The following is a 14,761-nucleotide window of genomic DNA, read 5'->3' as shown; positions in this document are numbered from 1 at the left end:
GGCCTCTCCCGCTACGGAGCACAGGCTCCGGACGCACAGGCACAGCAGCCATGGCTCATGGGCCCAGCCGCTCCGCGGCATGTGGGATCCTCCCGGACCGGGGCACAAACCCGTGTCCCCTGCATCGGCAGGGGGACTCTTAACCACTGAGCCACCAGGGAAGCCCGAGAGTATTTTTAAATGAAACAAAAACTATTTTTTAAAAATCTTGTTTCACAGTACTTAGTTCTTTTTTTTTCTTTTTTTGTGGTACGTGGGCCTCTCACTGTTGTGGCCTCTCCTGTTGCGAAGCACAGGCTCCGGATGCGCAGGCTCAGCGGCCATGGCTCACGGGCCCAGCCGCTCCGCGGCATGTGGGATCTTCCCGGACCGGGGCACGAACCCATGTCTCCTGCATCGGCAGCTGGATTCTCAATCACTGCGCCACCAGGGAAGCCCACTTAGTTCATTTTGAATATACTCTTACAAAAGTGATTAAAAAAATGATTGTTTTGTGTTGATCTCATTTATTATACTTTAAGAAAAAATGAGTTAAATGCCTATAAATGAGAGGAACTAGTGTTTTGTTTCAACTAGGAATTGTGCTATTTGCTCTTAACAGTGCACTGCAGTTCTCACTTCTAACCACCCCTGCGTGGTTAGCTTTCAGCGTTATTTAACTGTTAAATTACTCACATGTTACTATTCACATGTTGGTCTGCTGATTGACAGAGATTGAAAAGTAAATGAGAGCCACACCTGTGTTCATTTTAAACTTGAGCTTGATTTTGAACCAGTATCTTTACAGATGAGATGCAATGTGTTACATCCTTAGAAGCTGTTTATTACAAAGAAATGCAGTAGAGGACATGGGAACAAAAAGATAAATCTATACATGATAAAATGATTTTTCTCAAGGTTAGCAGTCTATATTGTCATTTTAAAGGAGAGAATCAAGGGAACTTTTTTTCTTCAGTACTCTGTGATGATTGAATAGATAGCCGATTCTATCATAGTAGGAAATCAGATGATCAAAGAGAATTTCAAATAGATTTATTTTTTGTTTTTGAGAAAATAAGGAAGCGATTCTTTTCATAGACTTTGTGATATTTCTTTATGAAAACTTGATGACCTCAAGACAGAAGCAAAACTTTCATTGAAGAAATGTAGCAGAGGGAGATAATGGTGTAATTTTTGAGCTGAGAACAGAATAAGAGCACATCTTCTGCTATTGCTGGATGCCCCTTGAATGAGGAAATTGGCTTAGCTCACCTTGAGTCAGGTCTCTTAGTTAGCTAAACTCTCCAACTGTTTCTGACCAAAGAATTCATGATACCACTTTAAAGGATTCTGCCATCCAAGTGAGGCTTTTTTCTTGTAAGCTGTAGGAGTCATGTCTTGCTGACATAAATGTTTTCGAAATAAAATGTATAGGTATAATAAGCAAATATTCACAATCTTTTCATTTCACAGGGATTATCAGTATAGAAAGAAAGCCTTGTAACCACCATGTAGATACAGCACCAACGGTAAGGCAATCTATTTCTACATCATTAAAACTGTTAAGAAGGCACAAAATAATACTGGTTATAGTGACACAAAATGCCATTGTAGAAAACTCTTGTAACCTACCTTTTGCCAAGAGTTATATCCCTTTAAGAAAATTACCTTATGTTTTCTAATTAAGGTAACCTATCAATTTTTACTAAGACATAGGAAAATAAGATGCTGTATCATTTTTATAGGTACTTGTTTATGTTAATGTTATGAATAGAATGGTATTTAATTTTAAAATACTTTATACTTTTGATAAAGTACTGTAAATCTTTATGCAAATTGATTTATACCCTTGTAAAAATGAGTGTTATTTTCTGCACTAGCATCATTATTTAGAGTGAATGTTTTGTAATAGTGAAAGTAGGCCATTATGCTTCATTTCTCTTGTAGATTACTATGCCTTATTATTATAGAAGTGAAATCTAATCTTTTACCCCACTACTATTACTACCAGACAACCAAAGGCATTTAATAATTATAGTATCTATTTACTATATTAAAAATAATTATAGAAAATAATATAGAAGGAAGACAAATAAATTTCCCTTTTAATCTCTGTATATAGTATTTGTATGTATGAAATACACTTCAGTTGCTGGTTCCCACTTGAAAGATTCACAAGAAATTGACTAGAGTATATCTCTTCACTAAGCATATTCTTATTTCTTATCCTTTCTGTATAATAAATCTTTCAAGTACTCTGTACAATTCAGCATTTCCTATTGTGAGAAAGATTTAGTAATACCTTTTTTAAGAAAATAAAAATGTATTAAACTATATTTGAATTTTATTAATAATTAATATTTTCCTCACGGACAAATTGACTCCATTTTTTCTATTTGTTATAAATCCATATAATTGATTCAGCATGTTTGGTAACTTAATACGTGGGGCTTCAGAAACGACTGGTGTTTGAGGAATTAATCATTAGCTTAGTCATAAAAAGGTACATGGATATAGTGTGTGTGTTCCAGTTATCCTTTAGTAAGTATGCTAAAAGAATAGCCATAACATTATGTAAATTTTATTCATTAATATTAAAAATGGAAGGCTAGCAATTATGGAAAATTAATTATTTTAAGGTATTTGAATAATCTACTCATTAGACTATTTTATATACTTTTGAAATTTATTTTATTCCTGTAGGGTTTCCTGCAGCACCTTGTTTACATTCTTGGTGTTTTATATATTTTGGAACTCAGAAAAGTATAACCTGCCAGGTTTTTTTGTTTCACCATGTAGGCTGATGGCAGATTCCCATGTGAATTAAATCATAAAATAATAGAACCAAATATTCATGAAATCATAAGAAATAATGGCATGAACAAAATTTACAGTAGTACCCTGATCTTGAAATTACTCCTGTGAATTAGGAACAAAATCTAATGCATAATACTTTAGGTATCATTGGTTTTTGGTTATGTTCTCCCAGTTGGATTATTAAATGGTGGCTCCTAATATATTAATAACATTTCTACTCTGTATAGTTGATAAGTTTTAAAATACTTGGTTTATACAGACACTCCCCTAACACTCATTAGATCCCCAGGTTTGACTTGAGCCAGTCTTCCTTTCTGATGTCTTTTTCTGAGCTCTTCTCCTTCTGTCTCTTTACTACAACTTAAGCATATTCAACAACCTTTCTCCTCTCCCCCATAGTTCCCCAGCTTGCTGACAGTTAACCTTGACCCTTTCTCCATAACCTCTAAATAGAATCACAAGTCTGTTCATTACCCAATCTCTGCTGGGCCCCAGGACAGATAAAGTCTGATTTTCACAGAAATATAATTTTACATAATTTTCATCCTTTGTGTCAGTGTGCCCTTATTTTCCCTAAAGGGTTTAAGAGAAGAAAATATTTAGAGATAAAAGAAATAGGAAAAAGTCTGTTTTAAAAGTTTTACAAAGTGGGATATTTGTGAGTTCAAACTTTGTTCTATACTGGCTAAAAACAAGAGAGACTCTTTGGGCCTGAGAAAAAAAATAGAAAGGGAGTGGGCCAGGATTTCAGAATGGCTGAGGCTCTGAATGACTTGTCCTCGTACCTAGCCACCAGTTTCCAGCCTACCTGTCTACAATTCCTTTGGCTCTAAATCCTACCATGAATGGCTGGGGTCTAGGAGTGCTAGATGCTACTTATGACTGTTCAGCAGGGGAGGGAAGCAAGACTTTCTTAGGCCTCTGTGACAGGGAAAGATGTGTTTCTTGACGTTTCAGGTTGGAATGAACTTTTCTGTAAATATATGGTTACAGATAATAGTTTGATCCTATAGCATTATAGTGGGATACAGTAGTGTTCTTCAAGTGAGTATAGGTTAGCCTGAGAACAAAACCCCTTTTGTCCCTTGGTTCTGTGTTCTTTCTCACTCTCTTTTTTAATTTACTTGTTTCCCCTTTTTTTCATTTATTACATGAATTTTAATTTTTTGTTTGGAATTTTTTTTCTTTCTGACATAAATAATACCATATCTGTGTTTGAGTTTCCTTCAATAGAAAGCAAAACAGAATATCCCCACATGGCATGACCCCCTCCACCAAAAAGAATCAAACCTTCCTTCTTAACTGGCTATAATCACTACTTACTTTTTTTTGCATTCAGAGCTCTTAATTTTGTTCATATCTAAGAGTATATTTTCAAGTTATTTTTTCAAGAAATATAAATTGAGAATTATATTACCTGAATCTGCATATTTTAAAATATCTCTCATTTGTCTTTGCATAAGACAGCTTGCCAGGGCTTTTAATTATTTGAATATAACCTTTTCCCTTCAAAACGTTGTGGAAATTGATCATCTTTTTGCTTTCTGTCATTGAGTATTTCAGGAGAGACATTCAAATCAGTCTGATAGTTATTCCTTTGTATAGGTAGCATGTTTTGCCTGTTCATGTATTACAGATTTTCTTTTATTTTCTTTATACCTAATGTCTTAGCTCAGATTTGATTCATAAATGTGTGGCTTTCTTTTCATTGATTTTTGGGCTGAATGATCTTCACTCAGACGTGTTACTATTATAGGAAAACCAAATAAGACATCATACAATCATAATATTAGATTACATGAAGATAATTAGATCATGCCACTCTAAGAGCTGGTTGCTGCACCTGCTTATAGCCTCCAGCAAGTTAAGGATAATATCAGACTCAGATTAATCAGAGTTCATTGTCTGAACCCTGAAAGGCAGGTGTAAAAGTAAGTTAATAGTTAAATCAGCATAGGCTTGAGTCCCATAGTTACTTTAAATGGAGGACTTATTTGCAAACCAAAGAGAAATAGCAACTAGCATAATGAAGTCTTCCACCCACATGTCTGATCTTTTCTTACTTTAGGTTATTACACGAAGGACTTAGTTAAAACATACCTGCCTTTTAATGTACAGTCATATGCACAGCAGTTCCCATAGCTTTTCCTATTTTCTGATGGAATTAAAACATGGTAAACCATGTTGAATATATAAAGTATTTTTAGTGATTTGAGGAGAACTGTTTTTGAATCTCTTCCAGCGAAAACTGGTACGATAAAATTCAAATAACATCAACATGGCCTATTGTAGTCAATCATTTTTGTAAAGCTTCTGCATTCCAAACCTGTAACCCTAATACTATTTCTTCTTATTTTATTCAGTGATCCCACAACCCCCACTAATGAGAGCAAATTTTCTTTTAACAAAGGGATTTTTTGTCAGTTTATAAAATTACAGCTTATGTTTTCGTACAAGTCTACACATCTACCGCAGCAGGTTGAAACAAACTCCTGCCTGTCTCATCAGAATTATAGCAGTTATGGAACACTTTTGCCATCTATTAAAGTGTTGCATAAATTATTAAGAATTAAAATATCCTAACTTGATTGGAAATTTAAATGTTGGTTCATTATTCTTCATTGTTAATAAGACCAGTTTAACAAGCTGTTCATTCATTCTGCAGTTACACTCCTTCTAGGTTTTCTAAGGGCTTGATTGATAAATTTTTGTCTCATGATTTTTCATCAGTGGTAAACTTTACTGTGTTTTAGAGTATTTCATTATTATGAAAATATATCTGAGATGTTTGTGGTATTGCTTGCCCTTACAGTAAAGTTATTCATAAATGTACATACAAATTAAACTTTATTCTGAGCCTCTTTTGGATTATATGATTATGGATTATATGATATTCATTCTACAACATTTTGAGTTGTTTCTGTTGTTAGATTATTATCATTGTTTAGCCCACTCTAGGTTCACAAGATTGCTACATATTGCATTATTGCACATTAGTTTAATAAATTTATACATATGTTTACATAAAATATGTCTTTCACATTTTAACATACTGTTGGGGGCAGCCAATCTATAGAATTTTCCGGGAATTCATAGTTATGTAAACTCGGGTGAATGTGCCCCTATAAAACTCATAAAATAGAACCTATGGCCAATCTCTTCCTGAAGGCAATTGCAGGGTGGAGAGGGAACTGATAAACTATAAGCTTTTATAACTTGTCATAAAAGAATCTGTTTTCACTTATCGTTAAAGTAGCAATTCAGAGCAATTCTATTGAAATTCAAATGTAAATGCAATATTGGTTCTTTTTTAAGACCACTTGTGAGTTATCCATAATATAACATTTTTCTTAAGTATTTGCACATTAATTTTTCTCCAGATATTGTAAATTATGAAGCTTATGTTGACTTTTCCCATTAGCATACTCTGCTGACATTTGTTTTTCTCAGACTTTTTTCCCCCAGTTCTCTTTTGACTTTGCTAAATTTCCCTACCTGAGAAAGTTTTAAAATTCTGAAAGTGTCATATTACTGGAGGACTATAACATAAGAGTGGCATAATAGGAATTTATTTTCTAAATTATCAGCAAACATTAAGTGTATGGTGCCCATAGGACAGTACAGTATCAAGTGCTGGGTAGGTGTGGGAGTGGTATGGGGGAAAGCAGAAATACAAAAAAGTATAAAACATGCTTTGTGTCTTTGAGCAGCTCTTGGTCTAATTAGAAAAGTGAACTGTAAATAGTTAAATCTCAATACATGAAATGGATAAAAGTTCAGAGCAATATAGTACAGATGTCATGTCAACAAGGCAGCTTGTACTCAAGTATACGAATATGGGATGGGCCTTTAGGAATTCCCAGGGCTGTAGTGATTTGGGAAGGCTGTTTAGAGTAGGAAGGTGCTAAACTGGATCATAAAGGACAGATGGGATTTCAAAAGGAATAGGATGTTCTAGACCAGAGTAACAGTGTGACCAAAGATCATAGAAGGAAAGTACACAGTTTACAGAGAGAGACAGTTTGCCTGAAGCAGAGCATTTCAGAACATGAGATAGATTAAGAAAAGGTAATTTGGGCATGATTTATAAAGATCTTTGGATGTTAGGTAAAAAAATTAAGACTTTATCAATATAAGCAACAGTAAGGCATTTGAGCATGAGAATAAGATGATCAAGGGGTAATGTTTTTAAAAAATTAAAATAAAAGCACCTCATGAAATTGCAGGTAGGTAGAGATTAGAAGAAAGTAAATGATCTGTGAAGCTACTATAATCCACATTCAAGGTGCTAAGGGTCTGAATAAGGAAGGGGCAATGGAAATGGTAATAGAGGTATGCTTATGAGAAAGATTTGGAAGTTAGAATTGATGGTAGAAATTCAAAAGAAAAAGAGGTAAATGATGGCTGGAGACATAGGTTACCGAGAGAATGATGACTCTGTTAACAGATTTTTAAAAAAATAGTGATGAAGGATGATTTTTAGAGAATAATAGATTCAATTTTAGACATGTTAAATTTCAGGTAACCAGAAGCCATGAACAAGTAGAAATGTTCAGTAGAGAACTGAGAATATAGGCTTGAACCTCAGGAAAGAGGATGAGTTTGAAGATCTAAATTTGTTGTGCTTGATAGAGCCACACTGAACAGCTCTGGGGTCCAGAAGGGAGATCCAGTGGTCAGAAGCCTCATACCTTGGTTGTGGGAAGTCCTGTGTATCATTATAATCAGAAAGCAAGCAGACTTTTCACAACAGGTGTCCAAAGGCCCCGTCCAGGAAGGGGGCAGATATCCAGTCTTTAGAAAAAGCTCAGTCAGGAACCAGTCTCCTCTGACTCACCTCCCAAATTCGTTCTCCATAGAGTTATTTATCCAAGGCATAAATATGATCATATGTTAAAGATCTTGTGGTGCACCCCATCTCTTACCAGTTGAAAGCTAAGCTATTTAGCATGTGGTCTGAAGCCTTCTACTACCTTTGTAGACTTATTTCCAACTTTTCCCCAATACTCAATGCTGGCCACTCTGAGCTACTTGTAGTTCCCCAAACATGTCTCTCGCATTGAGGAGTAATTTTAGAAGAGGGCTTAAGAACACTGAGTCCAGACCAGATGTCCTGGCTTCAAGTGCTGCTTTGGCCACTTTTACTCCATATGACTTCAGGCAGGATTCTTTACCTCTTTGTCTACAAGTGTAATACCTACCTCAAGGATTGTTGTGAGGGATAAATGAGTTGAGACACATTCCACTCAATATTTTTCTGTATACCAGATATTGAATATTATTTCACCACAAGAGATGGCCAGATAATATGGACATGAACATATCCCAAGCCTGAGGTCAAGAATCAAAGGGAGGACCCCGGGGTCCCAGCTAGGGCAGGGACACTGGGAACAAAGGAGTCTGTTGAAGGTTGCCGCAGTGACCTGCGTGCCTCTTGACCAACCTTCTTTCTTTTTCTCTTTTCATTTTTTAAAGTGTGTTTATGTATTTATTTATTTATTTATCGCATATTGTGACTGTCTCCTGCTGTCGATGCAGAAATCCAGTTACACCAGGACAACAGGCATATAAACTGGGATTGTCTTGGGCAATCCTGAATGTGTGATCCCTTTATTCATTGATTCTGTAAGTCATGGCAGCCAGAGTGATCTTTTAAAAATATAAGTCAGAATGGGTTATCCCTCGCCTCATTAACACTCTTCAATAACTTCTCCTTACTTGTAGAATAAAACCCAAACCCTTTCCTGGGGCCTACCAGGCCTTGCCTGATCTGGTCTCTGCCTACCTCTTCAACATCACCTTATGATACTCTTTGCTCTGAGTTTCTGGAACACAGCCAGCCTTTCTCCTACTCACCTATCAGCTTTGAACATTTGGTCTCTCTGCCAGGAATATACACCCCCTTTTGCATAATGGGCTTTTTCTTTAGATCCCAGTAAATGTCAGCTTTTCAGAGGCTCTTCCTTCACCATTCTATCTGAAATAGATACTCCCCACTTAGTCTTTTTATTGCACCTTTTTTTTTCCTTCTGAATACTTATCCCAATTTGTAATTTTTTTGTTCAGTTATTTTCATGTTTATCTCTTGTCTTCCTCAATAGAATGGATGTAAGTGTCATGAAAGTAGGGACCATGTCTGCTTTAGTCACCATTGCTTATAGACTGTCAGTAGATACAGCTTAAATGAATCAATGAATATAGGCTGAAACTATAGAAATAAATAAGCACAAAGAGCTAGACTGGACTTCAGGGATGTCCATATTCAGAAGGTTGGAAAAAGAGCCCTCACAGAAGAGAGACATAGGAAGTCAGGAATAGTGTAGCATCTTGGAAGCCAAGGGAGTCTAACTGGAGGTTTTGTGCCATCATAGGTAGTCAGAAAAGTTTTGGAGAATGGAAGCAGAAAGGAAGCTAGATGGTAACATTAGGAGGCATGATGAACTGGAAACAATTCGGAAAACCTGTTACGAGAGGAGGATGGAAAATAGAATAGCATTTAACTTAGCCTTGTGTGTATATTGCTGACTCATTTCACAAAAGAAAGTAATGTTTTTCCAAAAGGGCTACCATGAAAGGAACCTATATAGAATGTGAAGTAAATGTTTCTTTTTCCGTGCTCTTCAAAAGTGAAAAATTAAGCTTTAGTATTTATGCAACATTATTACTTTCAAAAAATGTCTCAGATGGAAGGAAAAATTCAGGAACATAAATGTGGAGAAGGATGCACACTGTATTTTAGCATTAGACAAAGGAGTAGAGTAAGGCAGTTGTAGCAAGATTCCTTACTAAGTATTTAAAACTTCTCTAGTTGGTAAAATGAGGAAAGTTGAAGAAGTTGATCTTTTAGGTCTGCTTTGGGTCTTTTTCATCTGCTCTTACTGTGCCAGGACAACATATTAAAGAAGAAAAACTAAGCAAATTTCTGATAGTCATCGCTTGAATGCTCACTCATCGTTTCTCTCATTCTTCCTATTCTCAGGATTCAGTTAGAATTCACCCATATATTATACACGTGGCAGTCGTGTCCACCGGGTCAACTCACGAATGCCCATCACCACCATTGCTATTGGAAATTTCATGCTGCTTAATTAGTAGACGTGGGTTAGTTGTTGTCAGTAGATCAAAAACTAAGTCCTTTCATTACAGACCAAATCTCTCCACCTTCATAAGCCCAGGGCTTGGCGAAATGATGCCAGGCAGTAGGATATGGTGTTCGGATAACTGAGTAATTTAGCCAGCAGGGGTTAGAGAGAATGTGCAGTGCAGTGGGGAAAAGGAAGGGCACTGGTCTGGCTTCCTAGGGTTCTATTGAAAGAGCAACCAGTAATCTTTTTCGCCCATTTCAATGTCTTTCACTATCTTTCCCAACACAAATAAAGTCATGTTCAGTTACACAAAATGGTAGAACTTGAGGAATCGGCTAGTCAAAACTATGAATCAAGAACAATTCAAAAGTGCATAAATATTCTAAAACAGTACATCTAAAGCATTAAAAAACTAAAGAAATTAACATCATTCCATTTTAGACTCCAGCTGAAGTACGTCCTTACTCAAGCTCTAGTGAAATGTCTAGAAGTATGAACACGTGGTTCCCATGAGACCTGACTCCAGAGGAATTATTTTGGTCATTTTTTTCCCCTGAGAGCAGCAAAACGAGCAAGTGCTGGAAGGGAGGCTGTTTCCTCAGGAACTTAAACTGGGAAGACAGGAGCCAGGAAGCAGGAGCTCTGTTAAATGCCATAAGGGGAGGTGGTGATATGCCCTGCCGCAAACATTTACTTCACCCCCTAACCTGTTTCTTTGGAGTAGTACTTACTGTCATTTTAAGTACAGTCTGTGTTTCTGTAATGCAGATTAGCCAATGTGCAGTTAATAAATAGATGAATGATGTCAATAAGATCGCAGAAGATTTATTTTTGCATGTTACAAGTTTAGACCCATCAGAGGCAGGCTTTCTCATAATCAGTTGGAAAGACTGAGTCATTTTAGAAAAAAGCTGAAATGCCTTTTGCTAATGTCTAATTTAGTAGCTTCAAGAACTGCTAATACAAGTGAAGAATTGTTTTATATCTACTTTCTTTTCATCTGCATAATCTTAGATAGGTATTATTATCCATCCCAATTTTATAAATTATGAAACTGAGGCACTGAAAAGTGAAGAGTCTTCACTAGGGTCACACAGATGGTACATACAGAGCCAGGAAATTCTTTTCTTTTTAATTAACATGTTACCTAAGAGCCTCTGAAGTTCTTGATATTTGCCAAAGACTACATTATCTGCTAATAATGGGATATTTTGATAAGTGTATTGAGACATTTCTAATCTCTACACATTTTTAGTCATTTAGCTTCAACATATGAGAAGGATGTGTCACTGGTTACAAAAAAAAGTCCCCTTGTGGATACGTTCTTTCCTGGAAAACAAAAAACTACTTCTACCTTAGAAACACTGTGTTTTCATTAATTAAGTTTTCTGCTTTACCTACAAATGATTAGTACCTTGGTTTTACTCTGCTTCTAGATCGTTATAGAACAAATCAATTTCCTCTGCTATAAACACAGCTCTTGAGATGCTTGAGAGTGTCTGTTTCATCTTGACATTCTCTTTTTTAGACTAACTCTATCCATTTTCTTCTACTTAATCTATACTGATTCCATCCAGTTTGTTCATATTCTTTGGAAAAGTGACATCCTGAACTAGATTTAATATTCTAGTTGTGATATGAAAAATAGTGATATTATTGGTTTCTATAATCTGCATACTGTGTTTGATATTGAATTATGACCTACCATAACTTCTTGATATTTTAAAGATTTACTGTCAAGACCTGTCTTCCCATTATTTACCTACTTGTGCCTCAGTATCCCTATCTCTAGAATGGAGATAATAATAGTACCCACCTCATTAGTGCTGTTTCCAGCACTGAGTACAGTGTCCAGCACACAGTAATCTCTCAGCTTTCCACTATTACCATTTAACCCTAAGTGCAGTGGTCCATTTATCCTTGTTGAATTTCATCAGTTTATTTTTGACTCATTTTTCTTTTGAATGCTGATTTTTTTCAGCCATGGTCACTCACTCCTGAACTCTGTAACATGACCAAATTTTATAATGCCCCTTATTTATTGTCTTTATTCACAACATGAGGAAAATATTGAACAATGAACAAAATCAAAATGGCAACAATTTCTTTACATGTGGTCAATTTAAGTTTTTATTTATCAACAAAATGCCTTATAAATAAAAGTCATTTGGGGGGGGCATGTTAATGTTTAAAAGCAGTTTCAACGTTACATTGCATTGTCCTTTAGCAAAGCATTTACTTACCTGTCTTTTAAAATAAGATTTGGTGATTACTTGAAGTTTTCCTTTTAAGCAATATAAAATTTGATCCCTGTGAGGAAGCATTGAATATAGTACATAACAGAAACCAAAACTTGAGTTGATCATGCCATAAAATGAAGCAATTATTTAGAAAAACTTTTCAGACTCATCATTTTATGGAATATTATTTTCCATTTTGGGAAAATTTAATCAAAAGTTATCAAACTAGTCCTCTCTTCTTCCTGCCTACATGGGCATTTACCATCTGGCACTCCAGATGTTCCATAGATTCTTTTCTTACCTTGATAAATATACACGAGTTTCCCAGATCTCTTCTTCCTGTGATGCCCTTTATCCTGCCATCTTCTCAGCGTCCCCAGAGATCAGTCTTCGGCAGAGATCATAATGCAGCAGCCAGTCATGCAGACACCCCTTGGTATAACCACATTATTGGGTCACAGATTAGTTTAATGCATAAAGAGTAAGTAAGATAAATCCCTAGAGGGAACGAAACTTCTGTGTTTTAAATTAAACTTCATAAAGTTTTCTTGTCACCATATCTCTGCCTGGTAATATCTTATGGCAACATGAGTAGACTTTTCTGAGGGCACTTTATGGATTCAAAGCTTATTTTGCCAAACCCAGAAACACATTTTCTTTTCAGAATGAGTTGGAGTTAGTAGATCTATATTTTGTTTGGAAAATATGGTTACGTTTATAGTACTACAGAAATACTTCACTACAAAACGCCATTCCTCTTCGATAAATAACTTTAGGAGCTGAGTAATAACAATCATACCTCTAACATTTATGGGGCCCTCACTATGTACCAGGCACTGTGCAAAGTGTCTTCTGTAGGATATCTTATGAATGTCATAATTCTGTATGATAAAAGTATCATCATCATTATCATCATCATCACCACCATCATCATCATCATCATCATTCACCAGTAGGGAAACTGAAACATAAAAGGTCTTTAAGAGTCTTTTAGAAACATTTAAATTGAATATGTTAATGCATTATGGTAGATGAGCCAAAAATATTAAGAGCAGAATAAGTTTATATGATTAAACCATTAAACTCAAATGTCACTGAGTGGCACAAGGCAGATTCTGTGGAAACTGGGAACAGTTCAGATAATATTAACAGCAATTAACACTTATAAAAACAATTTTTAGTTTTAAAAACCCTGCTTCATAGTGTGTATTGTCTCCTCTGATCTTTGTATCATCACTGTATCTTGTAATGGCATTAGGCAGGGGTGCAAATGAAGAGAGTAGACAACTGAGCAATACTGGTAGGGCTGACCAGAATGACAGCCAAGAAGGGTCATGAAGACCTTGAGGACAGGACAGAGCCAAATACAGATTCCTCCCTCTTTGCCATCTACCATGGATGTTATCTGAGCAAGCCAACTGCAGAATTTTTTTCTTGGAAAACATCCCGTCCACACACCAAGGAGTTTTAATCAGATATGGTTTGGGGTTAGTGGATAGAGTCTTAGATTTCCTCAGAACAGTGGCACTTCAATTCTCAAAGCTCTGGGGTGGGTTAAAGACACATAAGTAACAGAGAGTAATCTGGATGTGAGAAGGGGATCTTGGGGTTTGGTGGGAAGAAAGGGGCCCAGAAGCTGTGGTTTTTCTAGTGCACTGGCAGAGTCACCTGTGACCTTGAGAAAGGAAATTACAAGCACCTGTTACACTTCAAACTATGCTTGCTACCCACATGCCACAGACAGCTGTTTGAAGAACAGGACTAAAAAGAACAGGAATGAAAAGGTAATTGTATCACCCAAGAATGAGGTGATTGGGCTTTGTCCCTTCTTCCTTGAGACCTACTTGTAAAACTCATTGTACACACCCAAGTGTCAGCTGGTACCTAAGCATGAATGACTCCTCATTTGATGTTTCTAATCTTAATTATTCTTTCCTTTCTCCATTCTACTAGAAAAATCTTCATAATAAATACTTAGGCTGTTAACCACTTGGGAACCAAAGAACCTGAAAATGAGTACAGCTCAATAAAATTCCTGTCTTTCCTGGGACTTATATTGGGCCTTTCCACTTTAATCTTCTGTCACTGGTACTACCAACTGCTTAGTTCTTACTGACAAAACCTTGGTAATATATTAAGCTTATCTATTTCTCATATGTACCACATGTATTGCTTTCCTCTTCTGTTATATTATCACAGTCTAACCTCTTTTGTCCATTTCCATAGCCAGAATCAAGACTCCCCTCTCTGACATGAATCGCTATGGTCTCCATCTCTGTGGTTTTGCTTGTATCTGTTCCTTTATTCTGACTAACTTCACCTTCCATAACCATAATTTCTATGATGTTCTTTTTTTATAACAGCTTTATTTGGATATAATTCACATAGCAAAATGTTCACTCTTTTAAAGTCTACAATTCATTGGGTTTTAGTATATATATTCATAGTTTTGTACCCATCATCAGTGTCTAATTTTAAAACAAATTCCTCACCCCAAAAAGAAATCCCATACTCAGTAGTAGCCACCCACCCACCTATATATTCCTCACCCCAAAAAGAAATCCCATACTCAGTAGTAGCCACCCACCCACCTACATTGCCTTCTCCCCCTAGCCCCTGGCAAATACTAATCTACTTCCT

The 14,761-nt window shown here is 36.1% G+C and overlaps 1 protein-coding gene across 21 annotated transcripts in view; it reads left to right on the top strand.

The window, feature by feature from the left end:
- Nucleotides 1-14,761, top strand: part of AHI1 (Abelson helper integration site 1) — a 320,407-nt gene that overhangs the window by 119,588 nt on the left and 186,058 nt on the right. For 20 of the 21 annotated variants that reach the window (XR_010836054.1, XR_010836052.1, XR_010836050.1 and 17 more), the window contains one exon: nucleotides 1,453-1,508. The exons of the other annotated variant lie outside the window; for it this stretch is intronic. Coding sequence is in view for 10 of the 20 variants with exons in the window: in XM_067010849.1 (XP_066866950.1) it covers nucleotides 1,453-1,508 (56 nt within the window). In the remaining 10 variants the exon portion in view is untranslated. The remainder of the gene's footprint in view (nucleotides 1-1,452; nucleotides 1,509-14,761) is intronic. 21 annotated transcript variants of the gene reach the window in all.

The sequence above is a fragment of the Kogia breviceps genome, chromosome 13 (genome assembly GCF_026419965.1).
Source record: "Kogia breviceps isolate mKogBre1 chromosome 13, mKogBre1 haplotype 1, whole genome shotgun sequence".
Classification (NCBI taxonomy): domain Eukaryota; kingdom Metazoa; phylum Chordata; class Mammalia; order Artiodactyla; family Physeteridae; genus Kogia; species Kogia breviceps.
This window is presented reverse-complemented; position numbering and strand designations above follow the sequence as displayed.